The following is a 26,413-nucleotide window of genomic DNA, read 5'->3' as shown; positions in this document are numbered from 1 at the left end:
ACAGTAAAAGGTTTGAAAGGCGTAACAGGAGGAAAACCTCGCAGTTGCACCAAGATACAATTTTTAGGAGAGGGTGGAAAGTAAGATGGAAGAAAGAGAATATGAAGGGAAGTACAGTAAAAGGAATGAAAGCAGTTGCAGCTAGGGGCGGAAGGGACGCTGCAAAGAACCTTAAGTAATGCCTACATTGCACCGAATAAGGTGCACTGACGGCACTATCCCCTACGGGACCATTATTCCTTTGGCTATTTGTAACTGAAAATTTATGGCTTCTGTTTGTGACATTTAGTTCCTTACATGTCTGTCTCAAAATACAGTAAATTGCGGTCCATAGGGGATTTTATAAATAAGATTACTAATTTGGTGGGGAAAATTTCTCACTAGCATTTTTTTTAAAGAAAAAATGACACTTACACTGACTATTTTCAATATTGATTTGATTGGATCACCGCAAATGAAACATAGACAAGAAAGTGTGTTCTTAAGTAATTCGTTCTTCTTGTCACTTTCATTTCAAAATGTCTTCACAGCTTTCTCGTAGCAAGTGTACGAAACACAAGCTGGATAACATAAGTCCCTGTCTATTTTCCAATGTAACATAAGTCCCTATCTGTTTGCTGGTGTTCTGTGGTTCTTCAGCCAAGAATAGAGATTTATGTTATCGTTCAATCGTTCCTCTGTTCTGAAAGGGTAACGTACGTCGACTGCAACAATGATCCGAGATTATTCCGGATCATATCGGTACCATCTCCCATGACGACCTCTTATGAATTGAGCAGGGAAACACAACACTTGCTCTGCCAGTCGCCATTTGCATTACCCCCCAGGAACTTGTGCTCTGGTGCGAAAGCCTTCTAAGAATAACAAACAACATTAGGAGGAGCACCAAAACATGGTCCTGAATATAACCACATTAAAACCAATTAATCAAAGTATTATTTTAAGCGCATTGAACTTTACAAGTAGGAAATCTAATTCTTGAAAGATTAAAAAAAAAATGTAAACCATGTAATTAATAAGAAACAAGAAGGATCAAGGTACAGTCGTTATGGCACATATCAAGTCTAAGAATGATTGACAGATTTATGTCGCCTAAAACTGGCGTCACAACACCTAGTAGGTTATTAGCACTAACAAGTCTGAGAATATCAGTCCTATTGCCGCCGGGCAAATATATGTGATGCCCAAGTTGACGCTGAAGTGTATTGTAAATTCTCCAACTCACTAAGCAAGACCCAAATAAAAGCAGGAAAATTCGAGTTTTTTCATTAAATTAGGGAATATATCCATACCGAAAAAAGAAGAAAAGGACATAACACGTTTCCAAATAAAAACAATGTTCTTACAGCAACGGCGAAGACTGAAAATGCCCTTAATATAATTTAAGAACAGAATGAAAAACAATAGGTGAGACATTACGAAGCATAAATGCCTCCTGGATGGGTTTGGTTTATGTAGCCTACGAATATCTGTATGAGTTTTTCTTTTTATTTTCATTATATCCGATTTTCTTTCAAAGGCTTCGAATTATAACCAGACCGAAGAGGCTTAAAAAAGAAAAAAAAAGATGATGAAGAAGAAGAAGAAGAAGAAGAAGAAGAAGAAGAGGCTTCTCCATCGACACTGGATTCCGCTGGCCTCAGAAATGTGTCAATGTCTCGAAAGTTGCCGGGAAGTGCGGGGGGGGGGCGGCGGCCGGCTGAAATAAGCACTGCTACCTCTACACATTTAGGCTCGGCAAGAAAAACCTTCGAAATGGATTTTGTGCTTAAATGCCTCTATCTAAAAGTATTGGGAAAAACAGAAGTATGCATAGAATTCTAGGAATCAATGGGATACAACAGAATACAGAAGTTAGGCCAAAGGCCAAGCACTGGGATCTATGAGGTCATTCAGCGTTGAAACGGAAATTGACAGTAAAAGGTTTCGAAGCCGTAACAGGAGGAAAACCTCCCAGTTGCGCTATGAAGCAAATGTTAGGAGAGATTGGAATATAAGATGGAATATGAACGGAGGTACAGTAAAAAAAGGAATGAAACGGGCTGCAGCTAGGGGCCGAATGGATGCTGCAAAGAATTTTAAGTAATGAGTACAGTGCACCGGCGGGAATGAATGAATGAAGGATTTCAACGCCTTGAATCGTTTGTTGGGGAGTCTTAAGACATTTTGGAATTGCAACCAAGCGGCTAAGAACGAAATACTGCATCGACAGATTTCTCCTCCTAGCCCCGACGGTTTCCACATGATGGCCGCATTAAAAAAATAAATAAAAAAACAAAACAAAAAAACTATCTATATATAGATATATATATATATATATATATATATATATATATATTATATATATATATTGCTGGACACCCTGAAAAGTTTCTAGAATACCTAAATACCATAAAAAAGTATTCTGTTGGGATTTCACTTTTACTGGTTAAATCTGCAAACCTTAAACGGTGACTGTACTTTCAATAAAGCAGTAACTTTGATACCTCTTTCAAGCTACTGATTCTTCAGCTGTTTCGAAGGTGGTTTTGCTACTTAGCCCGGTGTTGAATCGCACCATTATTTCTCCTTCCTCTACTCTGTTGACACCAGACCGAAACTAGAGAAGGGTGCTGGGGTGCCTCTTCCGACGACCCCTGAATAACCGAAAATACATTTCGTTCGGACTTCAAAGGCGACGGTTTCTTTCTCCCTGATTCTTATGACACCTGTCTTCCTTTAAGAGGAATCTTCCTTTAAGGGGCAGCCGAAGAAAGTTTAATAAGCTCCTGCTGTCTCCAGATGAAGCACCACCGACACAGAGGAATGAGAATGCATCTCTTTGAGCAAAATTTAGTGTCGATTGAAAGACTTGGCTTATTTTTCAGAGAAAAGGAAAAGGGGAATTTGGTGTACAAGAATATGAAAGGAGGCTTTATTTTGATTTAGTTAAATTCCACTCCCAATCCTCTCGATGTTGAAGAGGGATCCAACGACAGTTTTAAAACAAAGTATATATATAATACTACATACATATACTATATATGTATATATATGCATATATGTATATATGTGCATATATATAAATATGTATGGATGTATACACACATATATAGATATAAAATACATATGTATTAATTTTCATTCCTAGTTCCCGTTCGTTGTTGAGTTCCTGACGTTTCTGTGGGATACTAGGCATAAATCCAACTGACTGGAAATACAAGAGATAAATAGCAGACTACATTCCAACTTGCTGACTAAAATTGTCTTAGTATGCCAACTGACGTAGAGCTGCAAAAATAAATTGCAAGCAAAAATCCTCTGAAACAGCAACAATAATGAAAAGCAATACACTAAAAGTTATGTTCAATACAAGTTTTTTAAGCTTTTATAGATTTATATTTCTATATATAGGAATTGAATGTACTGATATTTACAAAGTATGAGTCATAATTAGGCGACGGTAGGACCCATTTGCTTTATCAAATCGGATACTGGCCATTTCCCGCCAATTTCCAGACAAGTTTTATCGTGGCATTTCAGGATTTAGTTCAAAACTTTGTGATCGCTACTTTAATTTCTAAACTGTTCATTCGTTAGCAGTGACGGTGTGTATTTCAACAGCTTATTCAAGAGCAGCAAGAAAATTAAATGCATTAATTACGCTTTCGACCTCTATCTTCAAGTCACAAGATTTTTATTGTTTTCAGGCTTACCCTGATCACTATTAGCGAGAACGTTCTCAGTTCTGAGAAGAATTCAGAAACTAACGAATGTTTTCTGCGAGTAGAGTAAATTGGGGGGGGGAGGGGGAGGGGCGGGGAGGGGATGGAAGGGGTATTTTTTGGGGTTCAATCGCTTCCAAGCCGTCATTTGTTGGACGAAGGGAAGTGAACAGGATTCAGGGAGAGGCGGCTAGACTCAAATCTGACAACATGCCTTGCGAGTGATAAGAGAGAGTCGTCAAAAACATCCCGTTCGTTATCTTTTATTCACCGTTCTCTCTCCTTGTATCGGTATACATTATCTTTCTCATAGATAAAGGACATCTCTGAAAGGAAAAAATTGGTACGTTACATCATCACTAACCAGATCATTTCTCTATTACGTAAATGAATGACAGGATCCGGGACAAATCATTACGTCAGGCGGTTGGGAAACCGGTCGTCACGAGAATCGACCTGCAATTACTATCTAATATCATTATCAGCAGTTAAGCAGTTTAACAAGGACACCGAGGCACCTTTACTGACAGGCAAACACCCACACACCCACACTAATATATAATATATATATATATATATATAGAATAATATATATTAATATATATATATATATATATGCAGAAAGCCAGGTTACTATGTCGTACCTCTAAGTAAATGGGGATACAATCCACATTGTGGATTGTATCCCCATATATATATATATATATATATATATATATATATATATATATATATATATATACTATATATATATATATGGATAATTATCACATCATGTTTAATATAAGTCTTCGAGCCACAAATGTCCTTTAATATCTAATTCGCTCTGCCTCGCAATTAATAATATTTCCATATGTGTAAACCGAAGGGGAATTTTTTTTAGCTGATAAATAATTTCGTCCTCTCGTGCGTTCGAACCATCGCCTAGCGGACAGAGAAGAAATCACTGAAGTCCTCATTTCTTCTCTGTCCGCTGGGCGCTGGTTCGGACCCACGAGAGGACGAAATTATTATCAACTAAAAAAAATCCCCCTCGGTTTACACATATGAAAATATATCAATATCGAGTAGAGCGAATTAGATATTAAAGGACATTTGTAGCTTGAATAATATATATATATATATATATATATATATATATATATATATATATATATATATATATATATATAAATATATATATATATGTGTGTGTGTGTGTGTGTGTGTGTCTATTTGTCAATAAAGGTGCCTCATGTTCTTGTTAACTTCTTTTAGATAATAATAATAAGAATAATAACAATGATAACTAGGCCTCGTAATAAATGAATAAGATTAGGGAGTAGAGCCAAGCACTGAGTCACCTTAGCCATTCAACACAGGGTATTGGAACGAGTTGAACTGGTGAACAGAAGGACAAAGAGAGTTGAGAGAGAGAGAGAGAGAGAGAGAGAGAGAGATGAAGTACACAGATCTTAAGGTGACTCTAGGAGTTAATCCCACAGTTGCACTAAGAGGTAATAGTAAGGATTTTGGTCGACACGAGGGAAAAAATGAAGTTTAACAAGAACAGTGAGGAGCCTTATCGACAAATAAACACACACACCACCATACATACATACATACATACATACATACATACATACATGCACACACACACACATGTAATATATATATATATATATATATATATATATATATATATATATATATATATATAGTGTGCGTGCGCGCTGTGTGAATATCTTATAATAGATATATTATATATATTATATATATATATATATATATATATATATATATTTGTGTGCGCGTTGCATGAATGTCTTATATATATAATATATATATATATATATATATATATATATATATATAGTATACATATATTTGTGTGTGTGTGTGTGTGTGTGTGTGTGTTCTGTGAATGTCTTATAATTATATATATGTTTATATATTTGTGTGCGTGCGTTGTGTGAATGTCTTATAATTACGTTGGTATGAATAAAGCAACATAAAAGAAAAAATGCTCCATACACCACCATGATAGAAATTATGGAGAGGCTCTCTCTAGATTTCTTTCCTGGATAAAATGAACCTTCACAGGAGGTGACGATAGCAACTGACTCCATTCTACCCTTCCAGAGAATTTCAGTACATTTCATTTCACAATCAATTCGATTCTTAAAACTGTAGTCTGATTTTACCGTATATCATTTTCTTCTTTTATTTTCATTGTGTTATTTTTCCAAACAGGTTAATTTTATTCAACCTTTTAATTTCCGTATTTTACATATTTTCTCTAATCTTTTGATATTTACTTTTTACTGAATTTTAATTTCTCTTTTATTTAATTCTTATTTTATTCCTTGTGCTCTCTGCAAATTTCACTCCATTTTTCCATTTATTCGCATTATAAGTTATTCTAGAGATTATTTCTTACACGATTATAAAAAAAAAATCCAATTTGCTAATGAAATCCTTGCCCTAAATTTTCTTACTTAACTTTCAATTGCTTTATATATATAAAGCAATTGATTATTCTCTTAATTGTCTCTCCTGGCTCTGTTCTCTCTTTTTACATATATCTATTTTTTGACGGAAGAGGTGCTTTCCTTAGTTCTCGCCAAATAAGAACAAAGCCTACGACTGATCATCTAGCCCTTTGTATTAAATAAAATAAAATATATATAAAATTAATTTTTTCAAAAATAATAATAATAATAATACTAATAATAATAATAATAATGACTGCTGCTTACACTATTACAACCCGAAAATACCATGCCCTTTGGTACGTTGCTCGCAGTCTAAGCAACGAGAAAGCCTCAATCTTTATTATTAATAGTGCTGAAGCAGCAGTCATTTTTAAAAAAACAATGTCTACGAGAGGTCCTTCCGATATATAATAATAATAATAATAATAATAATAATAATAATATGGTAAGAGCATCAAGGAAATAAATACCCTAATCCAGACTGTAAGAATTGTATCTGGGGACATCAGGATGGAGTTTGGAATAGAAAAATGTGCCTTAGTCAGCATACAAAAGGGCAAAGTAACAAGGACTGAAGGGATAAAGCTACCAGATGGGAACAATATCAAACACATAGATGAGACGGGATACAAATACCTAGGAATAATGGAAGAAGGGGATATAAAACACCAAGAGATGAAGGACACGATCAGGAAAGAATATATGCAGAGACTCAAAGCGATACTCAAGTCAAAACTCAACGCCGGAAATATGATAAAAGCCATAAACACAAGGGCAGTGCCAGTAATCAGATACAACGCAGGAATAGTGGAATGGACGAAGGCAGAACTTCGCAGCATAGACCAAAAACCAGGAAACATATGACAATACACAAAGCACTACACCCAAGAGCAAATACGGACAGACTATACATAACACGAAAGGAAGGAAGGAGAGGACTACTAAGCATAGAGGACTGCGTCAACATCGAGAACAGAGCACTGGGGCAATATATGAAAACCAGTGAAGACGAGTGGCTCCAGAGTGCATGGGAAGAAGGACTGATAAAAGTAGACGAAGACCCAAAAATATACAGACAGAGGAGAATGACAAGCAGAACAGAGGAATGGCACAACAAACCAATGCACGGACAATACATGAGACAGACTAAAGAACTAGCCAGCGATGACACGTGGCAATGGCTATTGAGGGGAGAGCTCAAGAAGGAAATTGAAGGAATGATAACAGCGGCACAAGATCAGGTCATAAGAACCAGATATGTTCAAGGAACGATAGATGGAAATAATATCTCTCCCATATGTAGGAAGTGCAATACGAAAAATGAAACCATAAACCACATAGCAAGCGAATGTCCGGCACTTGCACAGAACCAGTACAAAAAGAGGCCTGATTCAGAAGCAAAAGCCCTCCACTGGAGCCTGTGCAAGAAACACCAGCTACCTTGCAGTAATAAGTGGTACGAACACCAACCTGAAGGAGTGATAGAAAACGATCAGGCAAAGATCCTCTGGGACTATGGTATCAGAACAGATAGGGTGATACGTGCAAATAGAACAGACGTGACGTTGATTGACAAAATCAAGAAGAAAGTATCACTCATTGATGTCGCAATACCATGGGACACCAGAGTTGGAAGAGAGAGAGGAAAAAATGGATAAGTATCAAGACCTGAAAATAGAAATAAGAAGGATATGGGATATGCCAGTGGAAATTGTACCCATGATCATAGGAACACTAGGCACGATCCCAAGATCCCTGAAAAGGAATCTGGAAAAACTTAGTGGCTGAAGCTCCAGGACTCATGCAGAAGAGTGATCCTAGAAACGGCGCACATAGTAAGGAAAGTGATGGACTCCTAAGGAGGCAGGATGCAACCCGGAACCCAACACTATAAATACCACCCAGTCGAATTGGAGGACTGTGATAGACACACACACACACAAAATCCAAGTGGATTTTGTTTGTCCTCCCACGGGTGACAGCAGATATGACAACCCATCCTCCCCCTACAAAACGGGGGGCGGGGTAGGTAGCGGAATGGGAGGATAAGGGAGACATCCACCCACCTTGTGCAAACCTGTTTGTCCGCTCCAGATGCATATTCCCGAACAGTAATCGAGTACAGAAACCTTCCCTGAAAAAAGCGGGATGACATAGCTTGAAAAATTAAGTAGAATCTTCATGAAAATGATCTCATTATGTTTCCTACACACAAATTACCAATTGGATACTTCTTTGAACTAACTTACCTAACCTAACGTAACCTAGGGGCATGGTAAAAAAAAACCAGGGCTGGTGCAATACTAGTTTACATCTCGAGAATTTACGGTCTTGGTTGGGGCGTGGTAGGTAGAGGATCGCGAGGGTAGGGGAGACAGAAGCGCCGAGTCCCAGGGCATGTAGCGTGCGCCAGCAACCTCATAATAATAATAATAATAATAATAATAATAATAACAATCTTACATGAAAACCAACGATTAACCATTTTCCTCTGTGTGTAACTCGCCCCTACATGAGTATGAAGATAATGGCTTAGCCATTAGATTGGGACTCGCTTTCTTCAAATCGTTTTTGACGGTTTGGGTACGCTGATAATAATAAGATTAGTACTGCGTTAATTAAAGCAGCTCTTTTGAATGATTTCATGCGTCGCTGGGAGGCGCCATCTAGTCGAAGAAGGGTTAAAGGTTAACTGGTCACGAGATAAGAACCGACGATTCTTGCATCAAGATGCTGAAACCCCAGGAAATCGTGGAGTCGTGCTGACGAAGGCTTACACAAATATCACCATCATAACATTTTTTTTGTTTTTCATTTTGATCAAAGATCACTTTCACGCAAATAATAAAAAAAAAAATACGCGTTTGGTTTCGATTACTTCAGTATACTATGTCCGTACAACGATTCAAAACGAAGGTGAATAATATATATATAGATATATATATATAGATATATATATATATATATATTATGCATTAAGCTACAAATGTCTTTAATATCCAATTCGCTCTACCTCGGAATTAATTATATTTTCACATATGTTAACCGAAGGGGAATTTTTCTAGTAGATAATAATTTCGTCCTCCCGTGGATTCGAACCAGCGGTCAGACAGAGGAGAAATCAGGACTGCAGGGACTTTATCCACTCGGCCAACAAGTGAGGTTATAGGCTGATACCGATTCCGAACTTACAAATCTCTGTCGAACTCAGGTATTTGTAATTAGAATCGATATCCAATCCCCTCTGCCATGTTAACTAAGTCGAACGTTTGCCCCACGTAGCCATATTATGATTTCTTATCACATGGCCGTGATTCATATACATGCATTAAGCTACAAAATTAATGTCCTCTAATATCCAATTCGCTCTACCTCGGAATTGATATATTTTCATATATGTTAACAGAAGGGGAATTTTTTAGTTGATAATAATTTCGTCCTCCCGAGGTAACATATGATTTGAACATATCAACATTCACCCTTTGAACTGAGTAAAAAAAAAAAAAAAAAAAAAAAAAATTATATATATATATATATATATATATATATATATATATATATATATATATATATATATATATATATATATATATATAGTATGTACACACATTCACACGCAGGAATATCAGAACGATGTACCCATTTCATCATTAGAATGCCTTTTGTATGAGCGGGGTTTTCCGTTCAGAATTTCCGAATTCGGTTTGGAATTAAAAGGTTAGGTGTGCCAGTAGCTACTTCCGGAACAAAGCGAAAGCAGGTGGGATTTCCAGCAGCAAATTTTACGTTTATCTTGTTCGTTGTCATCTAAAAATAAAGAAACCTCACCCCTCTTCCGTTGTCAAAATCCCATGATTCTGAAAGGGAGTCTTGATACCGAACTGTCTATTTTCAATCACTTAAGTGGGACTAGATTATAATTGGTCCCAATAGCGCTTTCGTAAACTTTCATTTCTAATTGAAAAGTAGTACCAATAATAAAATGAAAACACAATTTGAGGTAAGTAAAATACAGCCCCTAAATCATTCTGTTAATGAAGTTCTTGATAAAATAATAATAATAATAATAATAATAATAATAATAATAATAATGATAATGATAATGATAATGATAATGATAATGATAATGATAATGATAATGATACTGTAATGATAATGATAATGATAATAATAATAATGATAATAATAATAAGAATAATAATAATAATAATAATAATAATAACAACTGTACTGTCGTTTCGCGGCCAAAAACAATGACATAATACAGTTACAAAGTATAAATTTATGCATCGTTGATCTAAAACAATTAGATACTATAACGTACCCAAATCTAACGAGGCAAAGTGCAACAGGCTTAAAAACTTACTTCAGATTTTGAAGTGTCTAACGTTTAACATTCCCCATTCAACTGGAATTTGGTTTTTCTGTTCATTAGTCACCGGATGGTTTATTATCACTAACTATTATCCATTCCTTGAATTAGGTGAACAAATCCAGTTATCGGAATCTTGTGTGGATATAAATATCATATGTAATCAATCATGGCTTGTTCAAGCATCTCTCAAGCTTTCATACACCTCTGTTTACTCACAAGGATCACTGTATAAGCTTAGTCAGTTTGAACTGATTTTAACAATGTGTCCAGTTACCAGAAGTTCCCAACTGTACTGCAGACACTGAGCAAACGTTCTCAAAACAACATTATTTTTCTTCAGTATAAAAACAAAACTATTTTTCTTCAGTATAAAGAAAGTAACGCATGTAATTCCTTTGGCACAGTGCACATACTGATTTGAAATAACCTAAAACTTTCACCGTTTTCCAAGTGACTGGCATAGTTGCCAATTTAGCAGAGCTTTCCACATAGGCCGATAGCTTTACTAACCAACTGTTTTCATGAATTTTAGTAGTCATAGTAATGCAATAATGATATAATTGCTCTAATATTTATGTATATTGCAAACAGATACGCGAAAATCACTTACTTCCAAGGTTTTGTCCCGAGTTTTGGCGGGTAAACACAGACCAATTGACTGGTCCTCTATGACCTGGATTATTAATAATAATAATAATAATAATAATAATAATAATAATAATAATAATAATAATAATAATAATAATAATAATAATAATAATAATGACGTTAAACAACCTGAAACTTCATGTCAGAGCATCCTGAAACTTGCAATCTCAAGACGTATTTGGTTTTATGACACAAAACTTTATTTACAGATGATTCTGCCGCTGGTGAACCGCATGTTGGGATGGTCGGGCGTGTGGTTTTCGGTCGTGTACCACCTGTGCCATCTCCTGCACCGCCTGCACCTTCTGCTGTTCCTCCCGATGTACATGTGGGCCAACAGCGACTCCCACGAGGCGCTCCTGGCCTCCTTCAGGACGATCTGCCAGAGGCTCCCCTGCTGCTGTAAGGAGGAGAACGTCTGCTCCACCTGTCTCTGCGGCTTCTTCGGATTCCTCTACGAGTTTTTTTGTTGCCCTTCCGAGCGGAATTCTCGCCGTCTGCCCCTGGAGGAGGAGCTAAGTCAAGTAAGGGTTCAGAAAACTAAGTTGAAGGTATTGATGGCTTGACTGGTTATAAACACAAGCGTCACGCCAGCAGAGGCTGCAGGCGACGAAAACAGAAAGAAAGCGTAAGTAAATGAGTGTCAATAGAAATCAAATAAAAAAATAAAAAAAAAGCAGTGGCGCATATTGATAAATAGTAAAAAAAAATTTTTAATGTATTAAATGTTTAAAGAGTCCTTGAAATATGGTTGATTGATTGATATTTGCCAATAGTACACCTTAAGTGATTCAATAATAAAGAATCGAACACGTAAGAAGTCAGTTACGCTAAAAAAAAGAAAAAAAATTATAAGACATGGACGTCGAAATACAAGTCATGGAACCCAAAGGGTAGTAAACATAAACGTAAGGAAGTAATGTTAGTTATTAAATATAGAAAAAGACGGAAACCGCTTCAGTTGACTGAGCAGGAGAGTTAAGTGGTTTAGATAAAAACTCAAATGAAAGGGCTGGAAACATAAACAAAAGCAAATGAAAAGAACGAGTGAATGACGATGAAAACTGGTCTAATGTAAACCTCAGAAGACAAATTCCTGAATGAAGGAATGAATGTCTCGATTGAGGAAGAGGGGCCGCCTCTCGCTTCAAGAGAGCCATTCACAAACATCACCTCTCTCGACTTATTCCATTTATCTCAAGCCTTCTCTATCTATCTATTTATCTATGTCTATCAATTACCCTATTAGCAGTCTTGTTTTCTTAAGCACCAAAATATTATCAGTCCATGAGTATTCGCGTTCGTGCAACTTAGAGAGAGAGAGAGAGAGAGAGAGAGAGAGAGAGAGAGAGAGAGAGAGAGAGAGAGAGAGAGAGACCCAACGTACTAACTCGAGTGAATTTTCCTTCATCTGCTTCAGAAATATACAGTATACACAACATTTATATAATATATAAAAATATATTATATATATATACCATATATAAATATAAAATATATAATATATATATATATATATATATATAGGACACACAGACACACTTATAAATAAATATAAAATACATATATATTATAAATATATTTATATATATATATATATATATATATATAAAAATATATATATATATAAATATATATATATATATAAATATATATATATATATATAATATCTATATATATATATATATATATATCTATATATATATATATATATATACTATATAATATTATAAATATATATATAAATAATATATATATATATATATATTATATATATATATAAAAGATATATATATATATATATACATAGACACACACATATATATATTATATATATACACAGACAACACTATATATATATATATATATTATAAATATATATATATATATATATATATACACGATTTCTTTGGAGGCCATCTTGTTGGTTTCTCATGTGAAATTCAGTCTTTCGTTGCTATTTCTTCTTACACATGTTCCCTTCATAATTTCCGTGGAGCCTAATTACTCACTGGGATCTGGACGAGGCGCTCAGTACCACGACAATCTTCAGAGGAAAACCAAAGCTGTTGGGGGAACCATTACACTTTTTTTTGTATAGGGTTTTTACGTTGCATGGAACCAGTGGTTATTCAGCAACGGGACCAACGGCTTTACGTGACTTCCGAACCACGTCGAGAGTGAACTTTCTATCACCAGAAAGACATCTCTCACCCCTCAAGGGAATACCCCAGAATCGAACTCGCGGCCACTCGAGGTAGCACGCCAACATCATACCGACCACGGCACTGAGGCGCTTGTTTAATTTGAGTAAAACCGGTTATATTTGTTAGATGAACTCGTATTTGAAACCGAATGATTTGACAGGTAAACCTGGTCATTTGTAGGCCTAGATTAATTCATCCGTACATGAAACTGTTAGATTTTCCTGATAATTTACTTAATTTGTATATTAAACGCATCAATCTACTCAAATATAATACGCAGAAAGTACGATGAAACTTAGATTTTGCTGATAATTTAGTTAGCATGTATATGAAACTCATCAATCCAATCAAATATAATGCGCAGATAACAGATGGGAGTGATCAACTTGAATAATTTAACTTACTAATAATAACATCATATTTCGATACATAACATGTCGCTTTATCTGTTTAACATACAGATTAATAGGTTGATTGCTCGAATTTGTCAAGTATTCTACCTAAATTTTTTCATTACGTGCTCCTGTGAGGATCTAGAAAGTATTTCCTAGCAGACTATGTTGGAATCGCTAGTTCGGTACTACAAAGATTTGGAATTATATCCGTCCAGGAAAAGGAGTCTCCAATTTGCCTCTGCACCGAGCTAGAGCCATGGGCGCCCGCACACTTGCGGCCCCCCCCAACAAATCCTGTGACCACAGGAAGTTACAATTCCTTTTCAAATGAATAGTGATGAACTGAGCTTAGAAAAAACTGTATTACATTTAACTACATGACTTTGTTTTCCTTCCATTCTACAGAACATTCTTTCATTTTAAGTAAATCAAGGGTAGTCTTATCATATTGTATAAGATTTGTATGCAGTACGTATATAACTACTGCGTTATTCTTTCAAGAAATGTCTGATTTCAGTTGAACAGTATTACTATAAGGAACCAATGAAAAAAAAGGTCAATGTAAATTTCTGTATTTTTATCTATTGCATCTTGCTTTATTTAAATTATTGGCATCGCAATTCCACTGCATACATTATATATATATATATATCTATATATATATATATATATATATATATAAAATGTATATATAATTTGAACCTCTTGAAAAATATGCTGCGGACGCCCATGGCTAGAGCGTTTCAAGATAATATATGACTCAGACGGTGTTTCAGCAGCTTCGGTTTCCAAAACCGAAGATGAAGCCTTCTGTAGGAGACGACCGACTTCTTTTTCTTCGGCGGTTTCAGAGAATTCAGGAAATGACAGAAAGCTAAGAAAAGCTGCGTATCCGGCTAAGGGCGTTTCACGAGAAGCCTCCCGGATTATCAGGCGACAATTTCGCAACACGACAGACACCAAATGACTTACATATACACCTATCTTCTACAGATAGATGGTTTTCCTGTTGGGAGTTGTTACGCATCCAAATATGGGCCCGCAGTTTATTGGGGAAAAGCCCGCAAGTTGCAATGATGACTCTCTCTCTCTCTCTCTCTCTCTCTCAGGCGGGGATTCCAGTTATTTTAACAAAGGTGATGAAGTACTTTCTCCTAAATTTAGTAAATTTCATCGTTTCCATTCCGTAAAAATGTTTCGTAACAGTAGTTGACCTTGGATTCCGTATGTTCGTACTACTACGAAGTTACGCACCTACTTCCCAACAAACTATAACCGTGTGAAGCCTTTTTATACGTACGTAGATACTACATGCATGGTAATCCCAAAAATAGGTGTGTTCAACGTTTTCACACTTATGATGATATTGTCTTGACCTTTTCATACATTTTGCCGGTTTAAGGCTCTTGTATAAATCAGGACTTCCTTCTACTTTACGGTAACACTACAATAATTTCCCCGGCCGCGTTGTAGACGGTCATGCTCGTCAAGCATCGCAAAGGAGAGTTCATCACCTTTCAAGATAACAAGTCCCTTAACATTCTCCTGTTTTGTTATTAGTTTAACACTGAATTACTTTATACGCTTATCTCAATTCATTTTACTTCTACGCCATTCTCTCTGCACTTCACTCCTTTTCCCGGCTATGGTCTTCTTTTTATTCACATACAAAAGCTTGTGTACCAAGTTGATGGCCTCTCTGTAATGCTCCATCCGATTGTGTGCACAGTTCATACGAATTTCTGTGTTTGCTTTCCTATCCAGTCTTCGATCCTGTTTGATGACAACCACTCTATCACACCTGTCAACATCTTGGGTTTTCGGGAAGCGTTAACAGTCTGGGAGAGATCACGTATTTCTTAAGACTTTAGTCTTCTCTAACATAAATGAAAGATTCTGTTTAATTTAGGCGAGCTTTTTCTTGATATTAATCAGTAATGCTGTAGAAAATAGTTCTTTATCTTAATCAGTAATATTGTAGTAAATTGTAAAAAATAGTTGTTTACTACTGTATAAAATATTCCTTGCTCTGAATCAGTAATACTGTAGAAAATAGTTCTACATCTTAATCAGTAATACTGAGGAAAATATTTATCCTAATTAGTAATACTGTACAAAATAGTTCTTTATCTTACTCAGAAATACTATATTAAGCAGTTTATCTGACGAATATAAAAGGGGTTACGTGTACAAAATATAGGTTCACTCAAAACAATCACTTGGTTAATTTGCTTTTTGAATTTCTTCCCTTTCACTGAGGCACTAGATTTTTCAGCAACTGCCTTCACCGCCATACCTTCAAGCTATAGGAATTTCTTTCCCTGCACTCCCAAACTACAGAATCTTTCCACTATTTTCTCATCAAATAAGATCTTTCTTGCCAAATGCATCATTCTTTTCCTTATGAATGCCGTCCATTGGGCCTTCAGTTCCGAGCTAGATACCGGCATTAGGTTGCCTGTCTCGTCGGCTCCTCGACAAAAGATGTTATTCAAAAGTGGCACACCGACTAACCGAAGCTTTCTTAAGACACAAGTACCACAAGTACTGGATCCCTTACCATCTGCGTCGTCAAAAGCATCATAGTTACAGGATCCTACATCAACAATCATTGTCACTGGATCCTGTGGCAACACTTTCGTTGTTACTGGATCCTGTGTCTACCAGTCACTAGAATCTGCATCAGTCGTATCCTGCCCACTGTATCCCATGTCAACAGTGTCACAGTTGATCGCTTTAATGTCGATAGTATGAGTGTTATGCATAAATGTTCTTTCCGTCCTCTAAACTGAAGGAAGCCATACATAACAGTGTTGAGACACCGTTGAATATCTGTTGAATTGCATGCATGCATACGTCATGAAAATGGTCATAATCAATCATCTAGCATTATTATCTTGAACTGCATGTGATATTAATAGTCCAGGTCACGAGCTCTCAGGAATGATGCATGATCATTGTCACGAATCATACATAATAAAATTTCTTCAATTATCTTCGATAGCAACCAGTTACTCTGAATGACGCAATCGGCTTTCATGAATGACACGTAATCAACTGTATTCTTTGTTTTTTTTTTGTTCTAACAGGCTTCCGTACTATCGGCTGTGACAGTGACCAGAGCTGACTAAAAACAAACTGCGTAATGTTTCAAATTACGAAGGAAGGTGAGACAACTAAAAAATTCGGCTTTGAGTAGTTCTGGTGGATCTACAAAAATCGCTTACTAACATTCGCTCAATTGTTCTCATTCATAACAATAACCAGAAGAATGCCCATAACACAATGAATTTGAAAGCAATCGTTTCACGAGTTTTCAGGACTGGAGTCAAAATTTGTTGTTGTTTTTGTGCGTGGAGGAGGAGGAGGAGGAGGAGGAGGAGGAGGAAAGGTGAGTTGCAGTGACACAGGCGGAGCTCTGAAATCCCTGTTCATGCATCATGGTCGTATCCATTGTTTTGCCAATTACGCATCTGCCTTTGATACGGACGAAGTTATTCAGGATATAAGTCCGGAAAAGAAAAAGAAAAATATAAATATTTAGAAATCTGATTCTGATAGAGGAAAAGTGGCACAGGCAAACTAATACCCTTTAGTAGCCCAGGCCGAAGAAAGAGAGCAAATGAAGAGGAGAGGAAAAATAGGGAAGCTTAAGCATGACAGAAACCATACATCTGTCTCTCAGAGGATGGAGGGTTGTACGAGTAATGGAAAACAGAATAATCAAGACTCATTTCAAGTAAAGTATTATGATATTCAAGTTTTTACCATTTATTCATTATATTCCAGTAAAGATTATGATCATTTAGTTTTTACCATTCATTCATTAAATTCCATCTCACTCGAACAGCAAGTAAACTTAAACAACCTCATTTTCATCAGATTCCATATCATTTGACTTCACAAGTTAGCTTAACCATTACTGAGTCTTTCATAGTATAAAGCAGATCTTAAGACATGATAACCTATAATTCTATGTACATGTAAAACACAAAATCAAGTTAAAGCTTGATGACCTCTACGAGAGCAAGTCTGACATACACACTTCAAGTAGTTAACTTTAGACCATCGAACTGGCCAGCGCGAATATATTGTCTACTAAATGGCTTAACCCTGCGCCTATATGGCTCTTAACCGCTTCATTTCGCTTGATTACATCCTTTAAAGCTACTAAAATGGAAAATCACCCAGGATGCCAATGAGTGACAAATATACAAAAAGGGCTATTTATTGTGCAACAGAATAATGAATTCATTAAGATATTTCTAAAATCAACTTAAAAACGAATGTTAATATTATTCAAATATAATGCTATTGTAAGTAATTAAATAAATTGAAAACAGTTATACAAATAAAAAAATACACAAAAATACAGTATATACAAAATTTATTAAATGTTCTTATTAAATATACAGGTATCCAAACATCATATATATATATATATATATATATATATATATATATATATATATATATATATATATATATATATATATATATATATATATATATATATATATATATATATATATATATCTAATATTGGGATACTTATATCTACTTGTACTTGAACTTTTAATAATTATATATATATGTCACATAATAGTATATATTTTAAAATTTTCATTTGTACTTTTATTTCCGAGTTATTTAAAGATTTATAGCACCATAAATATGGTTGAATATTAACATATTCGTTTAAAACCTCATGATATATACGTGGGTATGTATGTAGTGTATATATATACATATATAATTTATAAATTGTTAGCAAATTAATAAATAACTGAAGAACGACAGGTGAATATGAACAAACGAGGCCTGTATGTGCCAATTTTATTAACATTACGAATACTGGCGTCCTGGGGGATTGTACGCAAAAGGACTCGGTCAAGACATTGTGGCAAGGAAGACAAACATCAACGAATTGATTTATTGATTGATCGATACTATGATAATCTAGAATCGTGACAACTAGCTCATTGACGACGAACTATATATAAAAAGACCTTATAAATTTTAATAATAATAATAAAACAAAGAATAAAACAAATGATACAGGTAACTATAAAATATATAATATGAAATATGAAAAGAAAAGCAATTATTCAATATATATATATATATATATATAATATATATATATATATATATATATATATATACTATTTCAATTAAGAATAAAAGCAAGCCACACAAGCGTTGTAGTTTATCTGAAATACCAGAGTTAAAGAAGAAATTCAAATAAGCCAGTCATGTTAAAAATCCCATTTGCTCCTAAAATTATTGACAACTTAAAAACATTATTTTCCTTCCCATAGTAGAGATAGATATTGATTGCGCCGTTCCACCGAACTGGGGCACTCAACCAGCCAGTGCATAAGAGTCAGTGGAACTGGGCAATCTTCACAGTATGGTTCGTGATCACGACTCATCTAGTAGGAATTTGTCAGCCTATATATAGTACGTCCAATACAGGCGGCAGAGAGCCGTTACAAAATTTCTGGGCATAAAATTGTACGGCCCAGGACTGATTACAGGTGCAATTGTTCTCATTTTTACATTAGTAGTTAAATTAGACTAAATATTTTGCCAAAGTACTTTATGCTTCGCTCTAATTGGAGGATATAAATCTTTGCACGGCAGCTTACATGATCTACGCTCAATCCGAGAACCAGCCTCTTTGGCAATTGCATCAGCGCGTTCATCCCTGGATTTTCCAACACGAACTGGAACCCAACAAAATCCAAAATTAAAACTCTTCCGCTTAGCTAAACATAACCATTCTAAAATACTTAAAACTACTGGATGTTCGGAATAAAAATCTTTCAGTGGCTCTACAGCCCTTCTAGAGTCACAGTACTTAATAAAATTCTTATCATTACTTTTTAAAACTTCTTTAATAGTACTCAAAATTCCATATAATTCTGCAGTTAATGCATATGCATTACTTGAGAGCCTTCCACTACGCTCAAAGGAAGGAAAAACTATGCCAAAACCAATGCCTGCACTGGTTTTGGATCCATCGGTAAAAACTGGAATATTATTATGTTGTGACATATAAGCTAAAAAGGTATAACAATATTTTAACAGAGACATTCTTCTTTGGTTGATTAAAATAGTTACAAAACTACTGCTGGGAATTTCCAAAGGGGAAATACAGATGCCTTAACTGGTTGTACACAATTGTCTGGAATGTTTAAGTCTTGGAGGATTGATTTAAGTCTCAGGGCATATGGACGTGGACATCTTTAAGTTATCAAATCTTCCATTTCTTAACGACTGACATACTAGAGATCCAGGAAGTCTTTGGAATCTGAACCAGCTTCGAACCAGCAAAGCCTGGCAATGTAAGGCTCGGGGCATTTCCCCAGCATCTACTAACATACTCTCTATAAGGGTAGTCCTAAAAGCTCCAGTAGCAATCCTAATTCCAGTATGGTGAATGGAGTCTTAAATCTTAAGGCGACTTGGGGTAGGCTGAGTTGTAAACTTCACATCCATACGTTAATTTTGATAAAACCAAGGCTTTATACAATCTAAATAACTGGAGTCAAACACCTTCCCAAAGATGTGCTTTGACAAAGCCTTCAAGATATCCCAAGATTTTCTGCATTTAGCCCTGAGATTTAGGATACGGGGAAGCCACGTCAACCGAGCATCAAAAATCATCCCTAAAAACCTTGTTTCATTAACACAAGATATTCTCTGGCCATTTACATATAAATCTGGGTCTGCATGTATCCCTCTAATTCTACAGAAATGCATGGCTACAGTCTTTGATGAAGAAAATCTGAAACCATGCATTTCAGCCCATTTCACAATGTTATTTTATTACTATTTGTAGATGACGTTCTGTTACTGACATACAAGCAGCTGCAAAAGATAGAGAAAAGTCACCTACAAACACTGCGTGCATAACATCAGCAGGGATTTGCTTTACTATGTCATTAATTGCTAGAGCAAAAACCGTTACACTTAACACACTGCCCTGAGGAACACCTTGTTTACTACCTCAGACAGATCTGCTCCTACTGTACTTGAAAATAACGATTTTTTAAGAACAGCTTAATAAAAATAGCTAATTCTCATCTTAAACCATATTTATGGACTACTTTCAAAATTCCATACTGCCAGGTAGTATCATACGTTTTATCCAGGTCGAAGAAAACCGTAATAATGTGGTGCTTGGAGGCTAAGGCTTCACATATTGCGGACTCCATTCTAAATAAGATATCAACAGGGGATCGCATACTGCAGAAACCACATTGGGCTGGGGAGAAAAAGCTTCCTCGCTCTAAATACCACACTAAACGAGCATTCACCACTTTCTTCATTAACTAAACAAGATGTTAGGGCAATTGGAAGATAATTTCCTACGAAAGAACTATCCTTTCTGGGCTTGACGAAAGGAAAGATTCTTGCTAGTTCCCAACATGAAGGATAGTACTGTTCTTTATAAATTCTGTTTATTATACAGAGGATAAATCTTTTAGTCTTCTGAAGAGCATGCTTGATCATAGAATATGAAATTTCATTAGGACCAGGAGCAGATTCTTTACACTTGAGAAAGCCAATTCAAATTCTCTCAGTAAATGGAAAATTATAAGACTCCTCTTTATTTGTTGTGAAATCAAGATAATGCTGATACATTAGTTTTCTGTTTACATATGGTTTCTCACTATCTTTTTTATATATTTTAGCAAAATGTAGCGCAAACTCATTTGACACTGCTTGTGGATCTCCTACATTGATACTACTTGTTTTTAACACAGGTGGTTGGCTAGGTACAAAGTTTCCTGTTATTTTCCTTATCTTCTTTCACACTAATGTGATGGGAGTTTTGCAATTTAAGGAGGAAATGGAGTTTGTCCAAGATTTTCTTCGTGCATTTTTAATTTCAAGCCTAAATTTTGCCCTAGTCTTCCGAAATTCTACCAGATAGTAGTTACATTTCCGTCTTTTATACCTAGTAAAACAAGCCAGAAACAATTGCACTGCAACAGCTTGCAAAGAATGAATAAGAAAATACCTGTGCGGAGTATCATGGCGAACATATAACATTGCTCCAGCCAGGTTTCTATTATTTTGATTTAGATCTGAAGGGAAAGCAACATATTCTTTAAGGCAAGGAATAAAATCATTGCAGAGCAGTCTCCTGCAAAGCTAAGCAAACAGGAGACAACTCAAAAATTAACATTTTGAGCTCCTCCCATTTAGCTCTCAGACCCTGACAATTCCACCGAAGAAAATGTGAGAACTTGCTTGAGTTTAGAGGCCTTGATAATAGGGGCTCTCTGAAAATATTTTGTCTAAATAAGGTTGACAGGAATTTGGGGAATCCTGATTTGTTTTTTCTCAGAAGGAGACTGCCTGCCACCCTCAGCCTCCTTTCTTTTTGGGACTGACATTGCTACCTCCATAAAGGAAGCAACGTCTGGTTCTTGGCTGGCTGCTTCTGTAGATGGTGATGCAGCCTCCCAAGAAGCCATTGCATCAGCTAAGGAGGGTGACTCTCCAAAAGAGGCATGTACATCAGCAAGGACAGACATACAATAAATTATTTACACCAGTCAAAACTGATGTTGCCTCCATAGAAATTGATGCACCAGCCAAAGCTGATGATGCCCACAAAGAGGTTGGACGCATCAGCCAAAGCTGATGCTACCTTCAAGGAGGCTGGTGCACCAGCCAAAGCTGATGCTGCCTCTGAAGAGGCCGATGCACCAGCCAAAGCTGATGCTGCCTCCGAAGAGGCTGTTGCACCAGCCAAAGCTGATGCTACTTCCTAAGAGTTTTGCACATCAACCAAGTCTGGTGTTGCAGACATAGACATTTTATTTTGAGCTTTACCCAACTTGTTTTTTTTTGCTACTGTTTTCTGTTACACAGGATTTATGAATGTTTCTACCTGTTCTAGATGAATTTGAAATAGTATTTGAATTAATTTTCCTCCTTCTCAACTGTTGTCTATTTGCAGCAACACTTGCAAAAGATACCCCTGGTCTTATATATTTGCTCAGTACTATTCTTCTGGCTTCTGTAAATGTAACTTCTCAAGGACTCTAGTATATTGTACTACTTTCTCAAAAAGGAACACATCACATGAGTTCGAGGATGACTGGTGCGCTTCCCCAAAATGAATGCATTTTGGTTCAGCATGGCAATCATATGCTCAACTTCTCCACAATTGATACAAATGGTCAGTGGCGACAACAAATGGTCAGTGGCGACTTGTGGCTATCATCCATAGGGGTGCTGTTTATTACATAATTTTCTTTTTTAATTCTTTGATATTATCTGCATAAACACACACGCGCACATACATACATACACACACACACTCTCTCTCTCTCTCTCTCTCTCTCTCTCTCTCGCTGAGGAAGGCAGCAGAACCGCAACCGAAAGCTACTGATTTGTATTTTACTCATTGGCATTTATGTGGTTATCATTTTATCCCATTTACTGCGACCCGCCACTGAGTTGATTATTCTGCATTACATATCATCAGTATTGTCATTAATTTGATCACTGTCACTAATAGTACATATTAAGCTTTGACGAATTTCAAAACGCACCTAGTCTCTACCAAAAGTTTATTTCTACCATGTGGCAATATCTTAGGTTCCCTCCCACAGCATTTTACTATATCCCTGTGTACTCCAAAAATATTCATATCTTTATCCTCTAAGGTAATAGTTAGATATTTATCAAATTCTTTAGGTACAAAATCCTCCAGATTCTTCTAGGGATTTTCTTCCCACAAAATTCTTTCTCCCTTGATGGGAAGTATATGGTGCCAGTGTAACCGCACTGGATTGAAGAGTCCTTCCCATGTCTAGTTCCGAGCATTGGTCATCAGGATTTTGGGGTTTTAAGTTCCTCATAGAACGATACATAGCAAATTTGTATAGGTTTTCCCCATACCCACAGCGGAGACTTACTGGGGCACCCTACGGGTCCAACCTAGATATGCACCCCACATTCAGTACCTCAGGGTCGTCAGTCCGTTGAGATCGGACCCAGCACCAAATGCAGGGTTTGACATAAATGTTTCATCTCGCTCGACTACGTTGGGTACTCCAGTTCTATGGGTGGGGAGGCATACCGTCCCACTCCACCCTCCTTCAACTCCGAAGAATAGTTTGTGTCCAAATTCAAGCTAAAGTCGTCAACAAAATCCATCCTGACAGAGGAAGAAGAAAAATATAGTGAAAATAGGAGGTGATACAGAGTACCAGGATTAATCAGGATGTTCTGAATTGACCTTAGTAGCATGGCAGTACCTACCGGGCTGAAGAAATCACCCCACCACCATCGCTCAATTCTTCATTGCCCACCCCCACTACAGCAAGGTTCCTGGTCACAAGGGCGCATCAACGAATTCAATAATAATAATAATAATAATAATAATAATAATAATAAATGTTTGTTATGATAAAGGGAGAAAGAACTTTATCAATTTAAAAATGAAGTCTGGCAGTAAACGAAACTCGTATTAGAAATTGAGAAATATTCATTTCCAGCTTTGTACTTTTTGAATCGTTGTTCTCAAATATCTGTTTGCAGCAGAATCTTTCCTGGCAGTTTTAAAATCCTATCATCAGTAGGTATGTTTCTTTTGATAAATAATAATTTTCTTCAAGACTACGTGGCTGGGACGAGCAACCTGATTTTCCTATGAATAAATGCTAGATTGGGGAAAAATAATAAATGGAGGGGTGGGGTGGGGGGGGGGGTGTTACCCCTGAGGAATGCTATAAATTAATCTCAGAAAACATGGAGATTAGTTGAATCCAAAAATATGGCAGCATGAAAAGAACTCCAACGCTTGACAGCAGTAGAGCAGAAGCAGATATCGAATTTATCCCTAATCGTGTTGATTAACTGTAAGAGGAGAGCAATATTTTCTGCTGTAATATTTTCCCGCTTTTCTGTCACACTGATCAGTCTTGGTTTCCTAATCCCAAATCGGGAAGGCCGAGCACACCAGACCCTTCACGACCTTTTGCATCAAAGTGACGAGTGAAATGAGAGTAACATCCATTTCAAAATAATGGGCAGCAATGGTAGTTACAACAAGGGCCACTAATGGTTACTTTAACATATCTTCACGAGTAATCAAAGCAAAGGTTTTTGATGGTGGTCATCAAGACAAAAGGTCTAGTGTACTTCAAAACATATGCCCTTATCAACCGCTAAAACGGCAGTTTCTCTTACCTGATAAAATGGCCAATAAAACGAGACTGGAGTGGTACAGAAATAAAGGTATTCATGGTCACCAAAACCGCTCTGTTTCTTGCCTAATAAAAAACATCAAGATTTTTAGTCACCTCAAACGCCAAGAGTTTATCGGCTTTTAAAACAAATCTCTCCGGAAGTTAGAATCTGAGGTCTTCACTGGCTTGAAAAACAAGCCTTCATTGCCCTTGAACATGAGGGAGTCTACCCAATGTTTTCCTAAACAGTTTTCTCATATTTTCTCTTTCCCTCATTGCCCCTGGTGGTGAAAAGAACTAGACTTAAAATTTTATATATAATATATATATATAGATATCTATATATATATATATTATATATTAATTAATAATAATAATATATATAAAACATATATATTATAATATATAACATATATTGTGTGTGTATATATATTATATATATATATATATATATATATATATATATATATATATATATATATATATAATACCTAAAATGGTTATTTTCATGTGGAAGCTTTGATTACGGAATTTAGGCACTTGTCAATATCTCCAGCTGTATGAGGTCCCCATTCAATCTGCATTCCTCAAATATTGGATGGGATTCATTCCATCACATTTCGTGATACAAGGCAGTCTCGTAAACCGTCCTTCTACTTTATTATTATAATATTCCTCGATCTTCTCCCTGCGTCCCTTTACATTTCTGTTTCATCACATTTTTGGTTAATGTGTGTGTATGGAGACTGCTTTTAGAAATGAAAAACCTATCATGAGACCCATAAGTACAAATGAATTATTACCAGTATTGTCTATAACAATTTTTTCATTTACTAATCCCAAAGTCTAGGTATTATGCGGAAATGCAAAACCTTGTAATCTCATATTTATTGTATATTTCCAGATGACAAGATCTACATTCGTGGAAATTGATGACTGAGCACCATGGAGACGAAATCAGTCTGTAGAGACAGTCCATGAACAAAGAAGGCCTCTACCTGATGACAAATTGAACAGGCTTTCGGCGGACAAATAGGCAGAAGAAGACATCAACTCCTTATCCGTTAAGGACAAGCACCGCTGTGATTATCCAAATAAATAATATATTGATTACTGTGTAATGACGCAATTATTGTTGTGAAATGTGTAAAAGATTTATTAAAGTAAATCTCATACATTTGTTATTGTCTTTTCTCACTTAGGAGAGAGGGAAAGTGAAGCGCCTTGGGTATAAATCATAATTTTCAGAGATCTATTAAACGGCTTAAACATGAGAACTACATTGGTAGGACATTTAGGTTATTAAACAAGGTTTTTATTTCAAGACTTTCTAAGCATTAATTTTCCTAATCTGAAAACTAATAGAAAATACAAACTGGTTTTACAGAAA

The 26,413-nt window shown here is 35.9% G+C and overlaps 1 protein-coding gene across 4 annotated transcripts in view; it reads left to right on the top strand.

Moving 5' to 3' along the window:
- Window positions 1–26,200, top strand: part of LOC135210891 (adenosine receptor A3-like) — a 28,577-nt gene extending 2,377 nt beyond the window's left edge. Inside the window, exons 2-4 of one of the 4 annotated variants that reach the window (XR_010313587.1) lie at window positions 11,411–11,829; window positions 16,894–16,971; window positions 25,928–26,200. Coding sequence is in view for 2 of the 4 variants with exons in the window: in XM_064243827.1 (XP_064099897.1) it covers window positions 11,411–11,725; window positions 16,894–16,935 (357 nt within the window). In the remaining 2 variants the exon portion in view is untranslated. The remainder of the gene's footprint in view (window positions 1–11,410; window positions 11,830–16,893; window positions 16,972–25,927) is intronic. The other 3 variants (XM_064243827.1, XR_010313588.1, XM_064243828.1) reach the window with 3 other exon arrangements.
- Window positions 26,201–26,413: the final 213 nt, after the last annotated feature.

Source organism: Macrobrachium nipponense, chromosome 4 (genome assembly GCF_015104395.2).
Source record: "Macrobrachium nipponense isolate FS-2020 chromosome 4, ASM1510439v2, whole genome shotgun sequence".
NCBI classification, from domain to species: Eukaryota; Metazoa; Arthropoda; class Malacostraca; order Decapoda; family Palaemonidae; genus Macrobrachium; species Macrobrachium nipponense.
The sequence above is the reverse complement of the archived record's forward strand: the minus strand, read 5'-3'. Positions and strand labels throughout refer to the sequence as shown.